Source organism: Erinaceus europaeus, chromosome 23 (assembly GCF_950295315.1).
Source record: "Erinaceus europaeus chromosome 23, mEriEur2.1, whole genome shotgun sequence".
NCBI classification, from domain to species: domain Eukaryota; kingdom Metazoa; phylum Chordata; class Mammalia; order Eulipotyphla; family Erinaceidae; genus Erinaceus; species Erinaceus europaeus.
The window spans coordinates 5,782,351-5,806,025 of NC_080184.1; the positions used below are offsets into that span (position 1 = coordinate 5,782,351).

Sequence of the window (23,675 nt, forward strand, 5' to 3'; positions counted from 1 at the left end):
TGAATCACATAATTATTGCTAGACATTCTCACAAAAAAAATAGATACTATGACTGAAGAGTAGCCTAGAAATAACAGGGTGGGATAAAAGCAAAGTATGTCATGCTCATATGCAATAGTTAGTAAGTTAGTTAGTTAGTAAGTTAAGGGGTTAGTTAAGGGGCAGTTTCACCCAGTAGTATTGTTGTGATTTCTTCTTTCCATTGCTATGGCTAGAAATTGCTACTTAAAATCTTATATCCATGACTAATTTAAAGCAACTGTGCTAGATTAAATTGTCATTTACTAGTTTAGGGGTTCTGTTTTTACTCCATGATACATTTTATGTATTCTTACTATTATTATTATTATTTCCCAGAGCAATGCTCAGCCCTGGCTTAAGGTAGTGGTGGGGATTGAACCTGGGACTTAGGAGATTCAGGAATAAGAAACTCTTTGCATAAACATTATGCTATCTACCCCCACTATTTTATGGCTTTTTCATGTGCTTCCTCACTCATTAGATCATCTAGTTCTGAAAGATTACTCACAATCATCTTGATCAGTCAACCATCTTTATAACAAGGTCTATTTATGAGTTCAGGATTTTCCTTAAGAACCTCATTAATTTTAGTCATTTTTTTCCTGACAGATGCATATTGGAGGGTAAACAGCACCCATCCCATGCACCCTGGAGGAAGTTGGGAAACGGAATTAGAGGTAGGGGTCAAGCACAAGAATTCTACCTTTAGCTCATTGCAAAACAACATAAAATACAGATGTGAGGGACTCGGCGGTAGCGCAGCTGGGTTAAGCACAAGTGGCAGGAAGCACAAGGACCAGTGCAAAGATCCCGGTTCGAGCCTCCGGCTCCTCACCTGCAGGGGAGTGACTTCACAGGCGATGAAGCAGATATGCAGGTGTCTCTCTCCCTTCCCCTCCTCTCTCCATTTCTCTCTGTCCTATCCAACAACAAAGACATTAACAACAACAATAATAACTACAACAATAAAACAACAAGGGCAATAAAAGGGAATAAATAAATATATATTTTTTAAATACAGATTTGGGGAGTCAGGCGGTAGCGCAGCAGGTTAAGTGCAAGGGGCAAAGCTCAAGGACTGGCTTAAGGATGCTGGTTCGAGCCCCTGGCTCCCCACTTGCAGGGGCGTCATTTCACAGGTGGTGAAGCAGATTTGCAGGTGTCTGTCTTTCTCTTCCCCACTCTGTCTTCCCCTCCTCTCTCCATTTCTCTCTGTCCTATCCAACAATGACGACGACATCAATAACAACAACAATAAAAAACAAGGGCAACAAAAGGGAATAAATAAATATTTTTAAAAATACAGATGTGGACACCTGTACACTAAGGCTGAAGCACATCCCCTAAGGGTCCAGCCCTTCCTCTGAAGGAACTATAAAGATTAGAAGATGAGGATGCTTGGAACTTCATCTTTCTCTATTTCTGGGGGATATACATGTCTACATGGATTGTACTTTCTCTCCCTTTCTGTCCTTACTTTCTCCCAATAAATTTTCATCTCCCTGAAACATGACTGGCTTCCTTGCAGCTCTTCCATGTGGGAGTCAGTCTACTCTACCTAGCCCCCACAAGAGGGGCTTGGAGAATGGCCCCAGGTTGCTGCTCCCTCTCCCATCAGCATAGAGTCTAGTTCAGTGGCAGCCTGTACACTTTTCAAAGCACCAACCTCATCTCTTTGTTCCATTCTGTCCTAGCTTCAGGTATCCATTCATGTTTGCCTGTGGAGTCACCTACAGAGAGCAGAGCAGAGCAGGGCTCAGCATGCACACGGTGCCGGCATGCAGCCCGCAGGGCAGCAGAGGCCGCAGCGCTCCAGGAGCCAGGCTGTGAGCAGGCTGCAGAGTGCGGGTTACACGCTGCACAGCCCGCAGCACCAAGTGCCCAGGGTGCGGGGTCACAGCGCTGCCCCTCACATGGCCAAGCAGCAGCGAACAGAGCGAGCTGGAGTCAGCCAACCGGATGAGGAAGCTGGTGGGAGTGTTTTTAACAGCTGAAGCTTCTCTAAGGCTGGTCAAGGAATAAATTCATCTGCCATTTCTTGCTTTAACTGTTCTGCAGGCAGGCACACCCTCTATAGAGGTTGATAGGGCAGCATTTCTGTCACTTCGCAATCTCTGGTTTTGATTGGGTCTGAGCATTGTCCAATCAGAAGTGTAGCTGTCTGTGTGATAAGAGCTACAACCAATTAGATTCTGACGCAGCAGTCATAGCCCAATCTGGGCGGCAGGTGGGCGGTGCTGCAAATTGAAAGCAGACACTCCAGGAAGTAAGGCACTCTGGCGCTGAGTCTTGTGCTTGGGGCTTCCCTGGCTTTTCTTTACTTTTGTCTCAGTGTGGCTCTCATCTGCTGATTTGGACCTTGGGGAAGAGTCTTCAGCAAGTTCTGCACTGGATGGAATATCGTGAGTGTGGCTCATGGGGGCTGAGATTGGGAGGGGTTGCTGGAGACTTGCTAGAATATTCCGGGATGCAGTCGCGTGTCTGGGCTCCTCCTCCCCATCAATCATCTAAGCCATACATGAAGGCTGGATTCCCCTTGACCTGCTTTGATAGTTTTTTGTTTCCCTTTTTTTTTTTTTTTTGACGGGTTTGAGTGGGAGCTACGGAACACAGTGTGCATTTGGTCAGGGCATGGGATCACCATTCATTTTCTCACCCCCCCCCTCCCCCCGTGGATTGGTGCAGAGTTTCAGGGTCCAGTCCCTTTCTCTACTGAGGGTCCCGGGATCTGGACCCAGGTTCTTAACCCAGGTTGGAAGAGCAAGGAAGGACTTGCTACCCCAAACAAGAAGGACAGATTCAGGAACCAGCCTGTTTGTCAGCACCTTGCAGCTTCCGATTGAGTCTTGCAGCTGTGATTGTTCTGCCTTCATAGTGTCAGGGGTTTCAATAGATAGAAAATGTTCTAGGGCGGAGGTAGATAGCCTGCCATTATTCAAAGAGATTCTCCTGCTTCTATAAGATTCTATAATCTTTTCCATTTTACTTTTTTTTTAAAAAAAAATTTATTTATTCCCTTTTGTTGCCCTTGCTGTTTTATTGTTGTAGTCATTATGGATGTCGTTGTTGTTGGGTAGGACCGAGAGAAATGGAGACAGAGAGGGGGAGAGAAAGACACTGCAGACCTGCTTCACTGCCTGTGAAGCGACTCCTTTGCAGGTGTGGAGCCAGGGGCTCGAACCAGGGTTCCTTGCGCTGGTCCTTGCGCTTAGAACTACGTGTTCCTAACCCGCTGTGCTACCACCCGACTCCCTAAAATATATTTTTATTGGCACCCCCTGTAATACCTCTTCCTAGCCAAGCTGGATATGGAATGGCGAGTTACCAAACACAGTGCACTCTGGGACTCTGAACAAAATTGTAATTCATGATAGCTTCAGTTTTCTGTGACACCCTGAAGACTTGAAAGTAGACATTATAAAATGGAAATATTTATTTTAAAAATCAAAATGTTTGGAACCTTTAGCACAGCTTTGCTTTGGTGAAGGACTCCTGTCTTCTAGCTCTGCCTTTTTCTGTTTGCGTTCATGATGGATAGGAACATGATTTTCTTTGTGTACAAAAATTGAAATAACGTCAATGAAGACAAAAAAAATATTTTTATTGGTTGATTTTGGCAGGAGTCAACGAGAAACCGGGAGGGTGGTGGGAGATAGAGAGGGACAGAGAGATACACATGGAATGCTGCTGTTCTGGTCTTGTTGCATAACCATTATGCTATTTACCCCATCCAGAAAGGAGATTTTTCAGTAGATCACCTATCAGTACATTTTATTTCCCCCTAGTAATATTCTAGTTACCCTTTTTTTTTTTTACTCCTATTTAATATGTATGCTATCTTTCATTTGTTGCTAGGATTTGAGGAAAATCAGTGTATTTTAATTTGTTACTAGTGATTTGACAGTGTCACAGAATTATAATATTTCAGGGGTATACTTTCACACCCACACGTGGTTCTAGTCTTCTATATTCCACATATGAGAGAGAGAAGTAATCTCGCTCTTATTCTTCAAATTCTTGTTTCAGTTAGTGTTCCACGCACACTTAAGTTGAGACTTGGATTAAGCAGAAAGACTGTCAGGCAGTTTAGCAGAGTTGAGCGCAGGCTTTGGTTGACTAGAGATTAAAAGGTCTGCTCTGCTCCTCATGGATCTGGGTGAGGCAGGTCAGTGCAGTTCACAGTCCCCATTGAAGCAGCAAAATTTGCCAGTTGGGAAGAGCTTAAAAATAGGCAGGAGACACTCACTGTGTGGGCTCCATAGAGCTCCAGACATTAGCACACCTAGTTGAGTTCACAAGGCTAGTTGGGGAAAGGCCTTTATTAAACCCCATGTCCCTAGCTGCAGGGGAAGCTTCATTAGTGGCGAAGGAATACCACAGGTCTCTCTTTTTCTTCCTACTTACCCTACCCCTCCTCTCCCAATTTCTCTCTCTAATTAAATCCAATAAAAGAAAAGCAAAAAATTCTGTTTATAGCAATGGAATCATTATACAGGCATTGAGTTTAGTAATTCTCAATGACAATTTTAAAAAAATTTTTCTTTCTTTATTTATTGGATAGTGACAGCCAGAAATCAAGAGGGAAGGAGGAGAGAGAGAGGGAGAGAGATGGAGAAACATCTGCATACCTACATCACCACTCACAAAGCTTTCCTTCCAGGTGGGGACCAGGGAAATTGAACCTGTGTTCTTGGCATTGTAACATGTGTACTCTACCACGTGTGCCACCACCCAGCCCACTTTTTAAAAAAAATTTTAAATTAAAATATATGTACATTTTTTTTAACCAAATATCTCTTCGTTGTATGTTTAAATTTACTTTCATACTTTATTCTTTTTATTTATTTATTCCCTTTTGTTGCCCTTGTTGTTTTATTGTTGTTATTGATGTTGTTGGATAGGACAGAGAGAGATGGAGAGAGGAGGGGAAGACAGAGAGAGGGAGAGAAAGACAGTCACCTGTAGACCTGCTTCACCACCTGTGAAGCGACTCCCCTGCAGGTGGGTAGCCGGGGGCTCGAACTGGGATCCTTGTGCCCGTCCTTGTGCTTTGCGCCACGTGCGCTTAACCCACTGTGCTACCGCCCCACTCCCACCCTGTAAGTTTGTAAACAAGTCCCGTGTATTGTCTGTAGGTTCTGAGGCAATTATTTACCATGTTCTCATCAGGAGAAAAATGTGGAAAGGCTCCATCACTAGACCACCATAGTGTAGATCTTCTCCTGAGTTTCCTGGTCCTCTGCCCTCTGATATCAGCACAGGGACTCCCCCTGCTGCTCCAGCCTCTGAGGACAGTTGCAAATGGAGACTTACAGTTGCATTTGTTGAGTTTTACATAAGTCCTCTCCTCCCTTCAGCAGTCTTTTTGTTGGTGAAACAGACTGGAGGTGGCTTCTCAACTGGCAAACTGCCAGATGGTTACCTTCAGTAGATATGGGCTTTAGCCCCAGGAACCTTCCCTTAGGCTTCTCTCTGTCCATAAGCCTCACCGGTGACTGGGTGGGTTCCCAAAGTGGTCAGTCCCAGTCTCGTCTTGTTGAAGTCTCAGGTGATATTTGATATTCCTTGTTCTTTAGAGAAGTTTCTCAGCTGGATAGAGCTGGAGGTCTGGGCAGAGTTTGCTCTGGATGTTCTCTGGTGATTTGGTGGGTTCCCAAAGTAGTTCCGTCCTGTCTTGTTGCCGTGCCAGGTGGTCAACTTTGATATTTCTAGTTGACCAGGTTGAGGAGAGGAGAGGAGAGGAGAGGAGAGAAACACAGCTGCTGCTACTCTGACTCAACCCAATTTTTCTAACACTGTTGAGGAGATTCTCGTTTCCCCATTTAATAATCTGGGCACCCCTGTCAAAGATTAGATGTCTGTAGGTGTTGAGGCTTACTTCTGAGCTCTCAATTCACCATCGGTTGGTGTGTCTATTTGTGCTCCAGTACCAAGCAGTATTGGTTACAATGGCGGTGTAATATAATTTGACATCTGTGATTGTGATTCCTCCAGTTCTGTTCCTTCTTCTCAAGATTGTTTTGGCAATTCTAGGTCTTTTCTGGTTCCAGATGAGCGTTTTGTTCTATTGTACCTTTTTTGTTCCATTTGTACCTTTTGTTCTATTGTCCTAAGGAAATTGGTTGGGATCTTGATGGAGATTGCATTGAATTTGTATATGGCTGCGGGTGATATATTCATGTTGATGATGTTAATTCTTCCAGCCCATGAATGTGGAATATCTTCTCACTTCTTTGTGCCTTTTGTATTTCCTTGAGTAGTGACTCATAATTTTCAGTGTACAAGTCTTTCTTTTGTTAGGCTTATTCCTAGGTTTTTAAATTGTTTTTATTGCTATAGTAAAAGGAATTGGTTCCTGCATTTCTTCTTGTCTTACCTTAGGGTTTGCATAGAGGAATGCCACTGGCTTTTGTATGTTAATTTTGTAGCGTGACACCTTACTATATTGACTGATAATTCCCAGTAACTCTCTGCTGGATTCTTTAGGTTTTTCTATGTATACTATCATATCATCTGCAAATAGGGAGAATTTGACTTCTTCTCTTCCAATCTGTACCCCTTTATTTCCTTGTTCCTGCCTGATTACTATGACAAGGGCTTCCAACACTATGTTGAATAGTAATGGTGATAGTGGGCAGCCCTGAGGGGGAAATGCTTCTAGTTTTCAACATTGAATATGATTTTGCCTGTAGGTTTGCTATAGTTGAACTCCCTTATCTTTAGGAATTTTCTATTATCTATTCCCATTTTTTGTAGTGTTTTTATCATTAAGGAATGTTAGATTTTTTAAAACTTTTTTTATATTTATTTTTATTTATTTATTCCCTTTTGTTGCCCTTGTTGTTGTATTGTTGTTATTATTGTTGTCATTGTTGTTGGATAGGACAGAGAGAAAATGGAGAGGGGAGGGGGAAGACAGAGAGAGGGAGAGAAAGATAGACACCTGCAGACCTGTTTCACCGCTTGTGAAGCGACACCCCTGCAGGTGGAGATCCAGGGCTTGAACCAGGATCCTTATGCGGGTCCTTGTGCTTAGCGCCACCTGCACTTAACCCGCTGCGCTACAGCCCGACTCCCTGAATGTTAGATTTTGTCAAAGACTTTCTATGAATTTATTATATAATTTTGTGGTTTTTGTTCTTTTATTGATGTGGTGGGTCACATTGATCAATTTACATATATTAAACCAACCTTGCACCGCCCTGTTGCGGGAGGGACACCTGGTTGTGATGAACAATCTTTTTAATATACTGGCTGTATCCAGTTGGTAAGAATTTTGTTCAATATTTTAGCATCTATATTCATCAGAAATATTGGGCTATAGTTTTTTTGTTTTCTTTTAGTGTTTTATTTATTTATTTTCCCTTTATTGCCCTTGTTTTTCATTATTGTTGTTGTTGTTATTGATGTCATCGTTAGATAGGACAGAGAGAAATGGAGAGAGGAGGGGAAGACAGACAGACACCTGCAGACCTGCTTCACCACCTGTGAATCGACTCTCCTGCAGGTGGGAAGCCAGGGGCTCGAACCGGGATCTTAACGACGGTCTTTGTGCTTTGCCCCTCATGCACTTAACCCGCTGCGCTACCGCCGGATTCCCGGTCTGTAGTTTTTATTGTTTTGTTTTGTTTTGTTTGTTTGTTTGCACTGATTTGTTATCAGGGTGGTGTTAGCTTCATAGAAACTGGAAGGGGGAGAGTCAGGTGGTAGCACAGTGGGATAAGTGCAGGTGGCACAAAGTGCCACCGGCATAAAAATCCTGGTTTGAGCTCCGGACCAGCTTAAGGATTCCAGTTCTAGCCCTGGCTCCCCACCTGTAGGCGGTGAAGCAGGTCTGTAGGTGTCTATATTTCTCTCCCCTTCCCCTTCTTCCCCCTCCTCTCTCCATTTCTCTCTGTCCTATCCAACAATGACGACATCAATAACAACAATAAGCCAACAAGGGCAACAAAAAGGAATAAATAAATATAAAAAAAGAAACTAGAAGGGAGTATTCCTGTGTTTTCAATCTTTTGGAATACTTCTTAAAAATATTTTATTTGTTTATTATTGGATAGAGACAGACAGAAATTGAGAAGGGAGGGGAAGATAGAAAGGGAGACAGAGAGATACCTGCAGCTCTGCTGCACCACTCATGAAGCTCTCTCCCTGCAGGTGGGGACCAGGGGCTTGAACCTGGGTCCTAGTGCGCTGTAATATGAGCACTTAACCAGGTGTGCCACCGCCTGGCCCCCTTGGAAGATTTTTTTTTAAGTATTTATTTATTCCCTTTTGTTGCCCTAGTTGTTTTCTTGTTGTAGTTATTATTGTTGGCGTCGTTGTTGGATAGAACAGAGAGAAATGGAGAGAGGAGGGGAAGACATAGAGGGGGAGAGAAAGACAAGACACCTGCAGACCTGCTTCACCGCCTGTGAAGGGACTCCCCCGCAGGTGGGGAACCAGGGGCTCAAACCGGCATCTTTATGCTGGTCCTTGGGTCCTTACGCTTTGCACCATGTGCGTTTAACCCTTTGCACTACCGCCCGACTCCCAGGAAGATATTTTTTAAAGTATATAAATAAACTCTTCCCTGAAGGCTTTGTAGAATACATTTATGAAAGCATCTGGTCCAGGACTTTTCAATCTTGGGAAGGTTTTTGGTAACTGTTTCAATTTCTTTGGTGGTGATTGGTCTATTGATATTTTCTAGTTCCTCTTTGTTTAATTTTGAAGGACTTTAGATATCTAGAACTTGTCCATTTCTTCCAGGTGCTCTCATTTGGTGACATATAGTTGTTTATCGAAGCCTCTCATGATTTGTGTTTCTGTGTTGTCTATTGTGATATCTGCTCTTTCATTTACAAACCTATTTTAGTCCTCTCCCTTTTCTCTCTTGTGAGTTTAGATAAGGGTTTATTGATTTTTTTGTTTACTCTTCTGAGGACCAACATGTAGCTTCGTTAATCTTTTGTAGGCCTCTGTTATTTTTTATTTATTTATTTATTGGATAGAGACAGCCAGAAATTGAGACAGAAGGTGTAGATAAAGAGGAGAGATACAGAGAGAAACCTGCAGCATTGCAGCACCACTCACAAAAGCTTTCCCCCTACAGGTGGGGACCAGGGCTCGAACTGAGTTCCTTACTCATTGTAACATGTGTACCACCACCTGGGCCCTGGTTCTCTTATCTCTTTTCTTCTCTTTTCTTTTCTTTTTTCTTTCTTTCCCCCTTCCTCCCTCCCTCCCTTCCTTCCTTCCTTTCTTGTTGAAAAATCATGGACCTAAAGGCTGAAATAGTGCAGATGAAGAGTTGGGGGGGTCCTCCATTTTGTAGATAGCTAGTATGCATATTTTACTCATATTTCAAAGGGTTTGTAGCTATACTAGTGTTTATTTTGCCTGAGCCAGGAATCTGAATGCAGGTGGATCCAAGTTATTGTCTGGGGAGATGATGTCGTAGCTGGGAAAAGGACCAGAAAGCTGGATCAGGGAAGAGAGTATCGCCCTAATATGGGACAGGGGTATAAGTATTACTGTAAATCCCGTCGATTTGATGTGATCTGTGGCCCATAATTAGCTTAGGAGCCTGTGTGACCCCTTCATTCCTCTAGATCTGATCTCACATTCTGTGGTCTTGAGTAGGAACATTCCATGCTGCCCCAGTATCGACCCACCTTCCTCAAGTGTAGCATAGAGTATGTTGTTCATCCTCCCTTTGGAGGATTGAACATTCTCTACCATTGTTAATCCAGGTTGAGGCAAGGTCCTATAGGGCCCACAAAGGGGTCTAGTTTGTTGTTCCTGATAGAGATGACAATGGAGAGAGGGATTTATTTGAGGTCTAGGCCCATCAAGTGTGTTTGGGAATCTCAGTATTTCCCGAGTAGGGCCCCAGCTGGCTGTGCTCATTCTTGTGTTTCAACCTTTTGTCGGTTTTTATCTAACCATTTGTCCTAGTTCATTTTTTCAATGTTTCTTCTTGGTTTTAACCAATGTTTCTTCTTGGTATATGCTTTGTTAAGAGGTTTCTCTCTCAGTACTTTTCAATTCACTAAAACCCACTTACGTTATTTTATCTTCCCTGTAGCCTGCAGGCTTCTTAACTATAAGTAGATCCTGTAGCTTAATTACTCCTTCCTGACGAAGAGATAAAACAGAGTGTGGGAGAGATTGCACAGTGGTTATGAAAGAGACTCTCAATGCCCTGAGGATCCAGAGCCCTGGGCTCAATTCAGCTGCTCTACCAGCAGCTAGAGTGAAAAAAAACAATGTGGAAAGGCTCCCACTATACAGCTCCACCTTTAGACCACCAGGGTGTGGGTCTTCTCCTGAGTTTCCTGGGCAGTTCTCTGCCCCTCTGTATGTTGGCACAGGGCCTCCCCACTGCTACTCCAGCCTCCAAGGGACAGTAGCAATGGAGACTCACAGTTACATTTGGTGAGTCTTAGGGGGTCCTCTCTTCTGTTCAGCAGTCTTTTTGTTAATAAAACTGACTGGAGGTGATGCCTCACTCCCAAACTACCAGACTGTTATCAGCCACTCCAGAGTAAATATAGGCTTTTAGTCCCTGTAATCTCTCCCTAGGCTCCTCTCTGCCCTCAAGCCACACGTTTGCAATCACTGTGACTTGGTGGGTTCCCAAGGTAGTCCTAGTCTTGTCTTGTTGCGTTCTCAGGTGATCTTCTTTGCTATTCCTAGTTTACTGAGCAGGGGAGAAGAGAGGAGAGGAGAGGAGAGGAGAGGAGAGGAGAGGAGAGGAGAGGAGAGGAGAGGAGAGGAGAGGAGAGGAGAGGAGAGGAGAGGAAAGGAACACAGCAGTGAACTGCACTATAGCCCTGTCCCCAGAAGTCTCTCCCCAATGGGTTTGTCCTTGTTTCCTTATTCCTGAATCTCTTCTCTTCACATAAAAAGCTTGGCTTTGGGCCTTCTATGCATTGCAATGTCTTCCCTGTAGGTGCAGTGCTGCTCAGAAAAGAGGCCTTGATGGTGGATTAAAATCCTAGTCTGAAGCTCCTGCTATGATTTCTCTTCATTTTCTGGCCTAAAAGAAAACTGAAAGAGGAAGGAATGGCAGTTTCTCAGGTAAGTGCCATGTTCCACATCTGATTCTTTTTCCTCCTGAAGAAGTTCTTTCAATTTATAAATGTATTCTATGTTATAAATGTTTATTTCATTGCTTTTTTATTTGCCTACATATTTCTCTTTCTGCCTACTCTTATCACCAGGGTTCTCACTGGAAGTCAGTATCTGCACATTGTCACCAGTCTTTGCTACCATGATAGGTATAGATTTAGATAGAGATGAAATGAAAAGAGAAGAGGGAGGGAGAGAAAGTTCAGGAGAAACTACTGTGGCAGTGTTCCTCCATTTGTGAAGCTTCCCTTGCAGGTGTTGGGGAGATGAGACTTGAGCCTGGAATCTTGAGCCAGAGGAACATTCTAGGCTGCACTAATTTCAGGACCAGTCTTCCTCAAGTGGCAGAGTAGGGTGACTAAGCCTCCCTTCAGAGAGTAGGGCAATCCTTTCCATGGCTGCTTTAGTGAGGGCAAGTTGCTGGAGAGCCCCACAAGAGAGCTTATGATGACATTCCTGCTGGGTGTGTCCAGTGACTGTGAAGAGTGGGATCTGTTAGAGGTCTAGGCCCAGTATATATATAGGAATCCACACTGGGACTTCAATGTGTCCTAGACCCTCACCTCTACAGAGCTCTACCCCGCTAGGGAAAGACAGAAATGGGATGCAGGTATGGATTGACTTGTCAATGCCCATGTCCAGTGGAGAAGCAATTACAGAAACCAGAGCTTCCACCTTCTGCTCCCCATACAGATGTTTGGTCCATACTTCCAGAGAGATAAAGAATAGAGAAAGTCCTAAGGGGGGAGGGGACATGAAACTCCTGTGAGGAGAATTGAATTGTATGGAATTGTACCTCCCTTATCTCACAATCTTGTCAATCATCATTAAATCACATATAAAAGGTGGGGGGAGGGTGATGGAAATAAAATACCTCTCAGAAGGAAAACATAATCACACAATACATTCCATTTCCTGATTCCCGTTGTTATCTTCAACATGGACATTGGCAGGTTGATTGATACCCCCAGCCTGTTTCTATCTTTCCCTAGTGAGATACAACTCTGGGGAGTTGATGTTTCAGGACACATTGGTGAGGATCTCTGCCCAGGGAAGTCAGGTTGGTGTCCTGGTAGTGTCTGCAACTTGGTAGCCCAAAGGGGATAAGTTATAAAGCAGGACAACTTTATTTTTAAGATTTTTGTTAAATAAATTTTTTATTGTATATATGTTGGATAGAGACAGCTATAAATTCTGAAAAAGGGGGGGGAGAGAGGGAGAGAGGGAGAGAGACAGACCTGCAGCACTGCTTCACCACGCATGAAGCTTTCCCCCTGCACGCAGGGACTGGGGGCTTGAACCCAGATCCTTGCACATTGTAACAGATATGCTCAAACAGGTGCGCCACCACCTGACCCCTCTTTTATAAGATTTTATTTGTTTATATGTGAGAAATGATAGGAGAGAGAGAAAGAACCAGACATCACTCTGGTACATGTTCTGCCAGGGACTGAACTCAGCACCTTGTGGTTGAGAGTCCAAAGCCTTATCTATAGTGTCACCTCCTGGACCGTGACTTTTTTTTTTTTTCAATAAACAGGAACCTAAAGGTAAGAAAAGAGCAGATGGGACTACTGGTCTTTGTATGGGAAGAATCTAGGAAGTCTATTTTAGGTATAGTGGTTTTTAACTAGAGCACTGTTCACCTCTAGCTTATTATAATACACAGGAGTTAAACCTTGAACATTGGACCTTGAAATATCAACCACGAATGTCTTTATATAACTGTTCTGCTCTATCCCCAGTCCCAAACTACATATTTTATGAATACTTGCCTAAGACATTATGATTTTTCTGATTTTTCAAATGAACAAACATAGGACAACCATCCCTCTTCCCTTGTTGTCATAGGACCTCCCATGTAATGTCATGGTTGAGAACTGGACTGTGACAAGACATGCACCCTACAACGGTGGTCCCACCAAGTTTAAACAAGGTGCCCTTGATAATCTTAAGTATGGGAATAAATATATATTTTAGGCAAAGAATTAGAGAAGCATGGAGACCACAACACCAAAACTTACTTCAGTACCATAGGGGCTGGGCTTGGACCCAGTCATGCACCTGGTAAACATGAGTGCATATATGATATAGAAAACTTACAAGGCCAGTATACCTCCATAGCCATCTGCACCCTGGTCTTACCCAGTTATTTTCTGCTTAATGGTATCCCAGTCCTCAGATGTCACATGGAGAGCTAGAAGCTCTGAAGCAGTGATTCACAAGTGAAAATTAAGTAAGACTGTTGCTGATCATATATTAACTCAACAAACTAGAACCTCACTCACTACACTGAACACCAATAAACTAATGTCATTTGACACTCATGGGTTTGAAAAATTGAAAGTGCTATCCTTATTTTATCAACATTGTTTTCCAAGGCAATGTCTTGCACAAATGTAATTTCACCTTTCCCGGGCTACTTGTTCATTCAGTGACACTACAGCTCTTGAGCTTTCTTTCTTTCAATGGTACCACCCATATGCTGCTAGGTCTGGACCCTGGACCTTATCCATGTCAAAGCACAATCTCAAACTGGTAAAATGTCTCTTTGACCCTCTCTTTTAAAATTCTTCATTTATTCATTTTTATTAGTGACTTAGTATTGATTTACATAGTGATACAATAACCAGGGGCAAAATTCCCCTGTTCCCACCAACTTCCACTGGAAACTGCAGTGATTCTTTAAAGGTCCCAGGTATGTTGACTGTTATTTCTATAACTGTCTATCTGTACATATATACATATATATTTGCCCATTTTAATTATCATGCAAAGAATATTAATGCCTAAAGGTCTACAGTCATAAATTTAATCTCCGGGGAGTTGCGTGGTAGCACAGCGGTCTTAAGCATAGGTGGTGCGAACCGCAAGGACCTTCGTAAGGATCCGAGTTCGAGCCCCCAGCTCCCCACCTGCAGGAGTGTCACTTCACAGGTGGTGAAGCAGATCAGCAGGTGTCTTATCTTTCTATCCTCCTATCTGTCTTCCTTTCTTCTCTCCATTTCTCTGTCCTATCCAACAACAATGACAACCATAATAACTACAACAATAAAAGAACATGGGCAACAAAAGAGAATAAACAAATAAATAATTTTTAAAAATTTAATCTCCAGAACCACCAGAAAACCAGAACTGGACATGTTCTGTCTCCTTCTGTATATGTCTTTCATTAATACATAAATATAATAGTAAAAATACTATGGTCCATGGCCAGCAAAATAGTTCACTCAAATTACTAGCTTCTTTGCCATATTCATGGTCACTATTTGAGCCAGTCTCCCCCTCCCCCCCAAAACACTGCAGCTTCAGTGCTAGGATGTCTTTCTTTTTTTTTTTCCTTCTTCTATCTAAAAAGTAATAACAATAATAAAAAAAAAGATACCATAGATCAGTAAAGCCTCAGTGATAAAAACATAAACAGAAAAGTAAATTAAGTTGTTCACTGGATGCTCTTCCAGACCTGACTCTGTTCTGCTTGGACCTGTTTCTCCAGCCTCTCAGGGGCACTTAATACATTAACATCACTCTGTCACATGAGATGCCAAGGACTGGACTCAGGAGCACATGCTAAAAAGTCCAATGCTATAATCACTGTAGCAATCATTGTATCTCCTTCTATGATGTGGGGTATTTGATGATCAAGTCACCAAAGTTATATTTGGAGATGAGACAATCATCAGCTTCATAAAGTAAAAACTGGATGGCTAATCTGCTATCACTATGAAGTATTTCATTTATTTCCTTATTTTACCAAAGCACTGCTTAGCTCTAGCATATGGTCATATGGAGATTGAACCTAGGACTTCAGCCTCAAGATTGAGAGTCTCATTACATAACCGTTATGCTATCTACCACCCTGAAGTGTTTTCTCATATAAATACAATGCATATATTTTAGTGCTCAGTGACCCATGAAGATGTAACTGTGATATTCACTCAAGAGGAGTGGGCACTATTAAATCCTTCAGAGAAGAAACTCTACAGAGATGTGATGTGGGAAACCTTTATGAACTTTGTCTCAATAGGTAATTATAATATTCATTAATTTGTCAAGTAAAAGTCCAAAATTTTTTTTGTCTACCAATGTAAAAGGAGCCACTGTTAAGTAAAGAGGGTGTGATTGTGATTATGACTAATGATGAATCAAAAATCCAGTATAGTTGTATAATTTCTAATATTTTTGTATTTTTAGACAAATTACAAGGGGACCATTCTACAAAAGAGCAGCATAACCACCAAGGAAGTAAACAAAGGTTTGAGTCACAGTCATAATAAAAAATACTGGTTGAGCACACATGTTAAAATGCACAAGGACCCAGGTTCCAACCCCTGTCCCCACCTGCAGGGGGAAAGCTTCACGAATGGTGAAGCAGGGATGCAGGTGTCTCTGTCTCTCTCCTTCTCTGTCTCCTCCTTCCCTCTCAATTACTGTCTGTCTCTATTCAATAAGTAAATAAAGATTATTTACAAAAGGTAGTTCAATTAAATACACAACACTTATAAATATATGATTGGTCATGGCTTAATGGATTTATGTGTTATATAAACAAATGTAGTGTTTGCCTATTTTTTCATAGAGTTTTTAAAAATTTTATCTGTGAGAGCATTTTAGTTGATTTTTTGTCATTGTCAGTATAAAAATTTTAAGTCAAGTGTATTGATAAATTCAGTGGCTTTGTTATATATGATAATGACCTGCATTTTCATTTAAAAATTGAGTTTGTTTTTATTTGTTAAAAATCTCATTAAATGTTTCTCACTGCTTTACAGTAATATAGTCAAAATCACTGAAGCCAAAGAAAGAAGTCAAGATGGTGAAAAACCTCAAGAATGTGAAGTAGACAACAAAGTATTCACTTATTCTAGTTATCTTCAAAAGCAGAAAATAATTCCCATTCTTGAAAAATCTTATGAATGTAAACAATGTAGTAAAACATTCAGGCAATATGGTCATCTTCAGATACATGAAAGAACTCACAGTGGAGAGAAACCCTATGAATGTAAACAGTGTAGTAAAACATTCAGTCGATCCCGTAATCTTAGGATACATGAAAGAATTCACAATGGAGAGAAGCCCTATGAATGTAAACAATGTACTAAAACATTCAGTCAATTAAGTAATCTTCGGAGACATGAAAGTACTCACAGTGGAGAGAAACCCTATGTATGCAAACAATGTAGTAAAGCATTCAGTTGTTCCAGTTATCTTTCGACACATGAAAGAACTCACAGTAGAGAGAAACCCTATGAATGTAAACAATGCAGTAAAACATTCTTGACATCCAGATCTCTAAAGAATCATGAAAAAACTCATAATGGAGAAAAGCCCCATGAATGTAAACAATGTAATAAAACATTCTTTACATACAGGTCTCTTTGTAATCATGGAAAAACTCACAGAGAGAAACCATATGAATGTAAACAATGCAGTAAAACATTCAGTTCTTCTCGTTATCTTCGAAAACATGAAAGAGCCCACAATGGAGAGAAAGCCTATGAGTGTAAACAATGTACTAAAACATTCATATTTTCCTCTTCTCTTCGGAACCATGAATTGACTCATAGTGGAGATAAATCCTATGAATGTAAACAATGCCATAAAGCATTTAGATTTTACAGTTCTCTTCAGACTCATGAAAGAATTCACAGTGGTGAAAAACCCTATGGATGTAAACAATGTAGTAAAACATTCAATCAATTATCTAATCTTCGAACACATGAAAGAATTCACACTGGAGAAAAACCCTATGAATGTAAACAATGTACTAAAACCTTCAGATTTTCCTGTTCTCTTCGGAACCATGAAATGACTCACAGTGGAGAAAAATCCTATGAATGTAAACAATGTAGTAAAACATTCAGTCAATCCAGTCTTCTTAGGACACACAAAAGAACGCACAGAGGATTGAAACACTATGAATGTAAACAATGTAATAAAACATTCCGTCGATTCAGTCGTCTTCGGATACATGAAAGAATTCACACTGGAGACAAACCCTATGAATGTAAACAATGTCATAAAACATTTAGAGAATCCAGTTGTCTAAGGACTCATAAAAGAATTCACAGTGGTGAAAAACCCTATGGATGTAAACAATGTAGTAAAACATTCAATCAATTATCTAATCTTCGAACACATGAAAGAATTCACACTGGAGAAAAACCCTATGAATGTAAACAATGTACTAAAACCTTCAGATTTTCCTGTTCTCTTCGGAACCATGAAATGACTCACAGTGGAGAAAAATCCTATGAATGTAAACAATGTAGTAAAACATTCAGTCAATCCAGTCTTCTTAGGACACACAAAAGAACGCACAGAGGATTGAAACACTATGAATGTAAACAATGTAATAAAACATTCCGTCGATTCAGTCGTCTTCGGATACATGAAAGAATTCACACTGGAGACAAACCCTATGAATGTAAACAATGTCATAAAACATTTAGAGAATCCAGTTGTCTAAGGACTCATAAAAGAATTCACAGTGGTGAAAAACCCTATGGATGTAAACAATGTAGTAAAACATTCTCTCAATTAGGTAATCTTCGAACACATGAAAGAATTCACAGTGGAGAAAAACCCTATGAGTGTAAACAATGTAGTAAAACATTCAGTCAGTCATGTTCTCTTCGGACACATGAAAGAACTCACAGTGCAGAGAAACCTTATAAATGCACACAATGTAATAAAACATTCAGAGATTCCAATTATTTTAGGATACATGAAAGATCTCACAGTGGAGAGAAACCTTATAAATGTACACAATGTAGTAAAAGGTTCAGTTGTTCCAGTTATCGTCGGAGACATGAAAGAACTCACAATAGAGAGAAACCTTATGAATGTGAACAAAGTAATAAAACCCCAGAATGTCCCTCTACTCTTCAGGTATATGACAGAAGTCACAGTGGAGAGAAACCCTACGAATGTAAACAATACATTGAAGCTTTCCATTATTTCACTAATTGAGCATGAAAATAGGCACCATGTCAATGAGAGTCAATTCAGTAATCTTGGAACAAACGAAATTGCTGACAGTGGAGAGAAATTTTAATGAAATTTTAAGTGGAGATTATAGTTCGAAATGCACAAGTGAACACATACCTGGGACTATTATATGAATGTAAGGAATTTAAGCATTTTAATTATAATACTATGAGAAGCCCACTTGGTATATAAACTTTATTGAATTTGAATAATGCTTAAATATTCAAATAGAATGACATTTTTCACACATCTGAATGTACTAAGAAAAAAATATCAGTGCAGACATTATAGAAATACATTATTCAGCTACTAAATAATTCATACTGAATTAAACTTATTGAACATAAATCAGTTGAATAGTAATAGGTACTTTGTGAACCTTTATATTTTTTGCAGGAATTGTATCTGTCTCAGGTTATAAGCAGTGAAAGAGGGCTTGAGATGTCTCTGCCCTCTTTCAGTTTTTCTCTACCTATCAAAGTAAATAAAAGTTTTAAAAATTAACTCAATATGCATGATGTAATTTTTTAAATGTTTATTTATTTTCCCTTTTGTTGCCCTTGTTTTTATTTTATTGTTGTGGTGGTTATTGTTGTTATTGATGTGGTCACTGTTAGGACAGAGAGAAATGGCGAAAGGAGGGGAGGCCAGTGAGGGGAAAGGAAGATAGACACCTGCAGACCTGCTTCACTGCCTGTGAAGGGACTCCCCTGCAGGTGGAGAGCCAGGAGCTTGAAGTAGGATCCCTACACCGGTCCTTATGCTTTGTGCCATGTGCACCTAACCCGCTGCGCTACCCCCCTATTCCCCAATATGAATGACTTAACAGACTAGAGACCATCTAATATTTAGAGAAAGAGTATATGCAGAACTATTCTTTGTGCAAGTTTTGCATCATCTTCACCAACTAAAATGTAATTGTAAGTGATTTAATATTAGAAATAATCATTTAAAAAATGTATAAAGAATTTAATCCCACTGTTAGGTTACCAGTTTGAAATGTTAAGTGCTTAGAATGAAGGATTATATATAGTTAAAAGTGGGCTCTATGTATTACAAGTTCAAGACATTTAATCTATTTTTCCAGCTCATATTGATTAAATACTGATATGTAATATTACAAGTTAACAGAAGGGCAAGACAGTCACTTCACAAGCGGTGAAGCAGGTCTACGGGTGTCTATTTCTATCCCCCTCTCTGCCTTCCCCTCCTCCATTTCTCTCTGTCCTATCCAACAACAATGACATCAGTAATAACTACAAATAAAACAACAAGGGCAACGAAAGGGAATCAATAAACAAAAACAAATAGAACAGGAAAAAATGTGATTGGGATCTTGATGGGGATTAAATTTGTATATGGCGCTGTGTAGTACATTCATTTTAATGATGTTAGTTCTTCCAACCCATGAACATGGAATATCTTTCAATTTCTTTGTGTCTTTTTTTATTTCCTTGAGTAGTGACTCCAAATTTTCAGTATACAAGTCTTTCACTTCTTTGGTTCGGGTTTTTCCTAGATATTTGATTGTTTTTGTTGCTATAGTGAAGGGAATTGATTTCTGGATTTTATCTCTTCTAACTTCGTATTGCATAAGAATGCCACTGACTTTTTAAAAAATTTTTTAATATTTATTTATTTGTTTATTTTCCCTTTTGTTGCCCTTGTTGTTTTTTTGTTGTTGTAGTTATTGTTGTTATTGATGTCGTTGTTGGATAGGACAGAGAGAAAAGGAGAGAGGAGGGGAAGACAGAGGGGGGAGAGAAAGACACCTGCAGACCTGCTTCACCGCCTGTGAAGCAACTCCCCTGCAGGTGGGGAGCCGGGGGCTCGAACTGGGATCCTTGTGCTGGTCCTTGGGCTTTGTGCCACGTGTGCTTAACCTACTGCGCCACCGCCTGACTCCCTGCCACTGACTTTTGAATGTTAATTTTGTAGCCTGGCACCTTACTATATTCTCTGATGATTTCCAAAAGCTTCTTGCTAGATTCCTTAGGTTTTTCTATGTATACTATTATGTCATCTGCAAATAGGGAGAGTTTGACTTCTTCCCTTCCAATCTGTATCCCTTTCATTCCTTGCTCCTGCCTGGTTGCTATGGCAAGAACTTCCAACACTATGGTGATAGTCGGCAGCCCTGTCTAGTACCTGATCTGAGGGAAAATGCTTCCAGTTTTTCACCACTGAGTATGATGTTGATAGTAGGTTTGCTACATATAGGGTCCACTACCTTCAGGAATTTTCCATCTCTTTGCATTTTTTGTAGTGTTTTGATCATAAAGGAATGTTGTATTTTGTCAAAAGCTTTCTTTGCATCTATTAATATGACCATGTGGTTTTTGGACTTGCTTTTATTGATGTGGTGGATCACATTGATTCATTTACGGATATTAAACCAACCTTGCATCCCTGGGATAAAGCCCACTTGGTCATGATGAACAATCTTTTTAATAGACTGCTGTATCCAGTTGGCTAGAATTATGTTCAATATTTTAGCATCTATGTTCATCAGAGATATTATATTGTTCTGTAGTTTTCTTTTTTGGTTGTATCCCTGTCTGCTTTTGGTATAAGAGTGCTGTTGGCTTCATAGAAGCTGGAAGTAGGTATTCCTGTGTCTTCAATCTTCTGGAAGACTTTTAAAAGTAGAGGTATTAGTTCTTCTTTGAAGGTTGTGTAGAATTCATTTTGAAAACCATCTGGTCCAGGACTTTTATTTTTGGGGAGATTTTTGATAACTGTTTCAATTTCATTAGCTGTGATGGGCCTGTTCATGTTATCCACTTCCTCTTTACTTAGTTTTGGAAGCTGGTAGGTATCTAGGAAATCATCCATTTCTTCCAGGTTCTGTAGCTTGATGGCCTATAGTTGTTCATAGAAGCCTCATATGATAGGTTAAATTTCTGCAGTGTCTGTTGTGCTATCTCCCCTTTTTTTTTTCTTCTTGCAATCTTGTTTTTTTGCTATCTTCTCTTTATTTACAATCCCATTTATTTGGGTCTTCTCCCCCTTTTTTTTTTATTTGTGAGTGTGGCTAAAGATTTGTCGATTTTGTTCACTTTCATTTAATTTTGTTGATCTTTTCTATGGTTTTCTTATTTTCAGTTTTTTAAGAATTTATTTTTGAGAAAGGAGGAGAGAGATAGAAAGAACCAGACATCACTCTGATACATGTGTTGCCATGGATTGAACTCATGACCTCATGATTGAGAGTCCAACGCTTCATCCACTGCACCACCTCTTGGACCACTGGTCTTATTTTCAATGTTATTTATTTCTGCCCTAACTTTAGTTAGATGTTAATAATTGTTACATCCTCTTGGTTGACTGATCCTCTAAGCATTATGTCATGTCCATTCCTATCATTTTAAATATTATTTAATTTAAAGTCTATGGTTTCAAATATGAGAATAGCTGTTCCTGCCCTTTTTTGTGGGCCACTGGCTTGTATGGTCGTTTTCCAGCCTTTCAATTTGAGTCTTTCTTGTTCAGTGAGGTGTGTTTCCTGTAGACAACATATTGTTTGGTTGTGTTTTCTGATCCATCTTCCTACTCTGTGTCTTTAAATAGGAGAATTCAGGCCAGTGACATATATTGATAATATAGATTGAAGATATTTTAACACCATTCTTGTAGATTTCTAGAGTGTTCTGATATATAGCATATTTATGGTGGTCTGACTCTTTAAACTTTCAGAAGTACTTACAGCGCAGGCTTGGTGATAGTTGATTCTTTCAACTGTTGCTTGTCTGAGAAAGTTTTCATGCCTCCATCTAGTCTGAATGACAGTCTAGCAGGATACAGTAGTCTTGGTTGAAAGCCTTTCTCATTGCGCACCAGGTAGATATCTTGCCATTCTCTTCTGCTCTTTGTTGTTTGTGTGGAGAAGTCTGCTGCTAGTCTTAATGGGTTCCTCTTTAGGTGACTCTTTGTTTTTCTCTGGCAGCCTTAAGGTCCTTTCTGTATCCTTATTCTTTTCCATTCTCAATATGATGTGTCTTGGTGTCTTTAAGTCTGGTTTAATTCTGTTTGGGACCCTCTGGGCTTCTTGAACCTTGATGTCTTTGATGTTGTGTAGACTAGAGAAGTTCTCAGCTATTATGTCCTGAAGAATGGTTTCTTCCCCTCCCTCTCTTTCTTCCTTTGGTAAGCCAATAATGCATATATTGTTTCTTTTGAAGTCATCCCATATATCTGTTCTCAGCTATTATGTCCTGAAGAATGGTTTCTTCCCCTCCCTCTCTTTCTTCCTTTGGTAAGCCAATAATGCATATATTGTTTCTTTTGAAGTCATCCCATATATCTCTGTTGTTGTTTTCAGTATCCATTAATCTCTTGAGATCTTTTACTTCCTTTTTAGTGGTCTCTAATTTGTCCTCGATCTTGCTAATTCTCTCTTCAGCCTCATTGATTCTATTCTCGCTGCCCTCTACTGTTTGCTGGAGTTCATCTATTTTGTTTCCCTGTTCTGATACTGTTTTAGCTTGTTCAGCTAGTTGTGTTCTTAGCTCAACTATTTCAGCTTTCAGCTCCCTAATAACCTTGAGGTTTTCTTCCAGAGACTCATTGCTTATTTTGCATTTCTGATGACAATTCTTTCAAATTCTTTACTCACTCCTGTGATTACTTCCTTAACTAGTGTTTGGGTGTTGACCTCATAATTTTATGCTTCAGCCTTTGTGGGGTTTTTAGCTGGACTCTTGTCCTGGTTCATTTGTCCAATATTTCTTCTTATTGGTTTAACCATTCTATATAGTATGTTATGAGGTCCCTCTCTCAGTACTTTTGAAATTACTGTTCACTCTTCCCTGGATTGACTTGTGTCTAAGTAAGGTAATTAAAGGAATCACAGTTGTGGAAATTGACAGTTCTGTCATTATTTTAATCCCTGAGTTGAAGTACAATGGCTTAAAACATCTTATGGGGGAGTTGGGTGGTAGTGCATCAGGTTAAGAGCAGGTGGCGCAAAGCACACAGACCAGCATAAGGATCCCAGTTCGAGCCCCCTGCTCCCCACCTGCAGGGAAGTCCCTTCACAGGCAGTAAAGCTGGTCTGCAGGTGTCTGTCTGTCTCTCCCACTCTGTCTTCCCCTCCTCTCTCCATTTTTCTCTGTTGTATCCAACAATAACAATAACAACAACAATAATAATCACAACAATAAAAGCAACAAGGGCAACAAAAGGGAATAAATATTAAAAAAAAAAATCTTTTGTCCTTTTTTTTCCCTGTAGTGTATGGGAGCCTGAGGGCTTTTAAACTATAAGTAGGCTTCTTAGCTTAATCCTTCACTCTGTTGATTTGGTGGATTCCTCAAGTTCTAGTCCTGCCTTGTTGTGGTCCCAGATGATCTCCTTTGGTATTCCTAGTTGACCCGGGAGAGGAAAGGAGAGAAACCCAGCTGCTGCTGCTCCGTAACCCTGCCTCCAGAAGTCCCCTGAAATTTTGAAAGTGGTGTTGAAAACATGTTAGGAAGGGAGTCGGGCTGTAGCACAGCGGGTTAAGTGCAGGTGGCACAAAGCACAAGGACCAGCATAAGAATCCTGGTTCGACG

At 40.5% G+C, this 23,675-nt stretch overlaps 2 protein-coding genes across 7 annotated transcripts in view; one reads left to right on the plus strand and one right to left on the minus strand.

Annotated features, from left to right (window-relative positions):
• Positions 1-18,632, plus strand: part of LOC103123658 (zinc finger protein 14-like) — a 75,164-nt gene extending 56,532 nt beyond the window's left edge. For 2 of the 4 annotated variants that reach the window (XM_060182075.1, XM_060182077.1), the window contains exons 3-5: positions 15,034-15,160; positions 15,328-15,388; positions 15,906-18,632. In XM_060182075.1, the coding sequence (XP_060038058.1) occupies positions 15,034-15,160; positions 15,328-15,388; positions 15,906-18,105 (2,388 nt within the window). In that variant the 3' untranslated portion in view covers positions 18,106-18,632. Of the gene's footprint in view, positions 1-10,954; positions 11,083-13,728; positions 13,832-15,033; positions 15,161-15,327; positions 15,389-15,905 lie in introns of those variants that run through there. The other 2 variants (XM_060182078.1, XM_060182076.1) reach the window with 2 other exon arrangements.
• The window catches only part of LOC103123672 (zinc finger protein 709-like), a 418,768-nt gene that overhangs the window by 261,323 nt on the left and 133,770 nt on the right, over positions 1-23,675 (minus strand). The gene's annotated exons all lie outside the window — the stretch shown is intronic.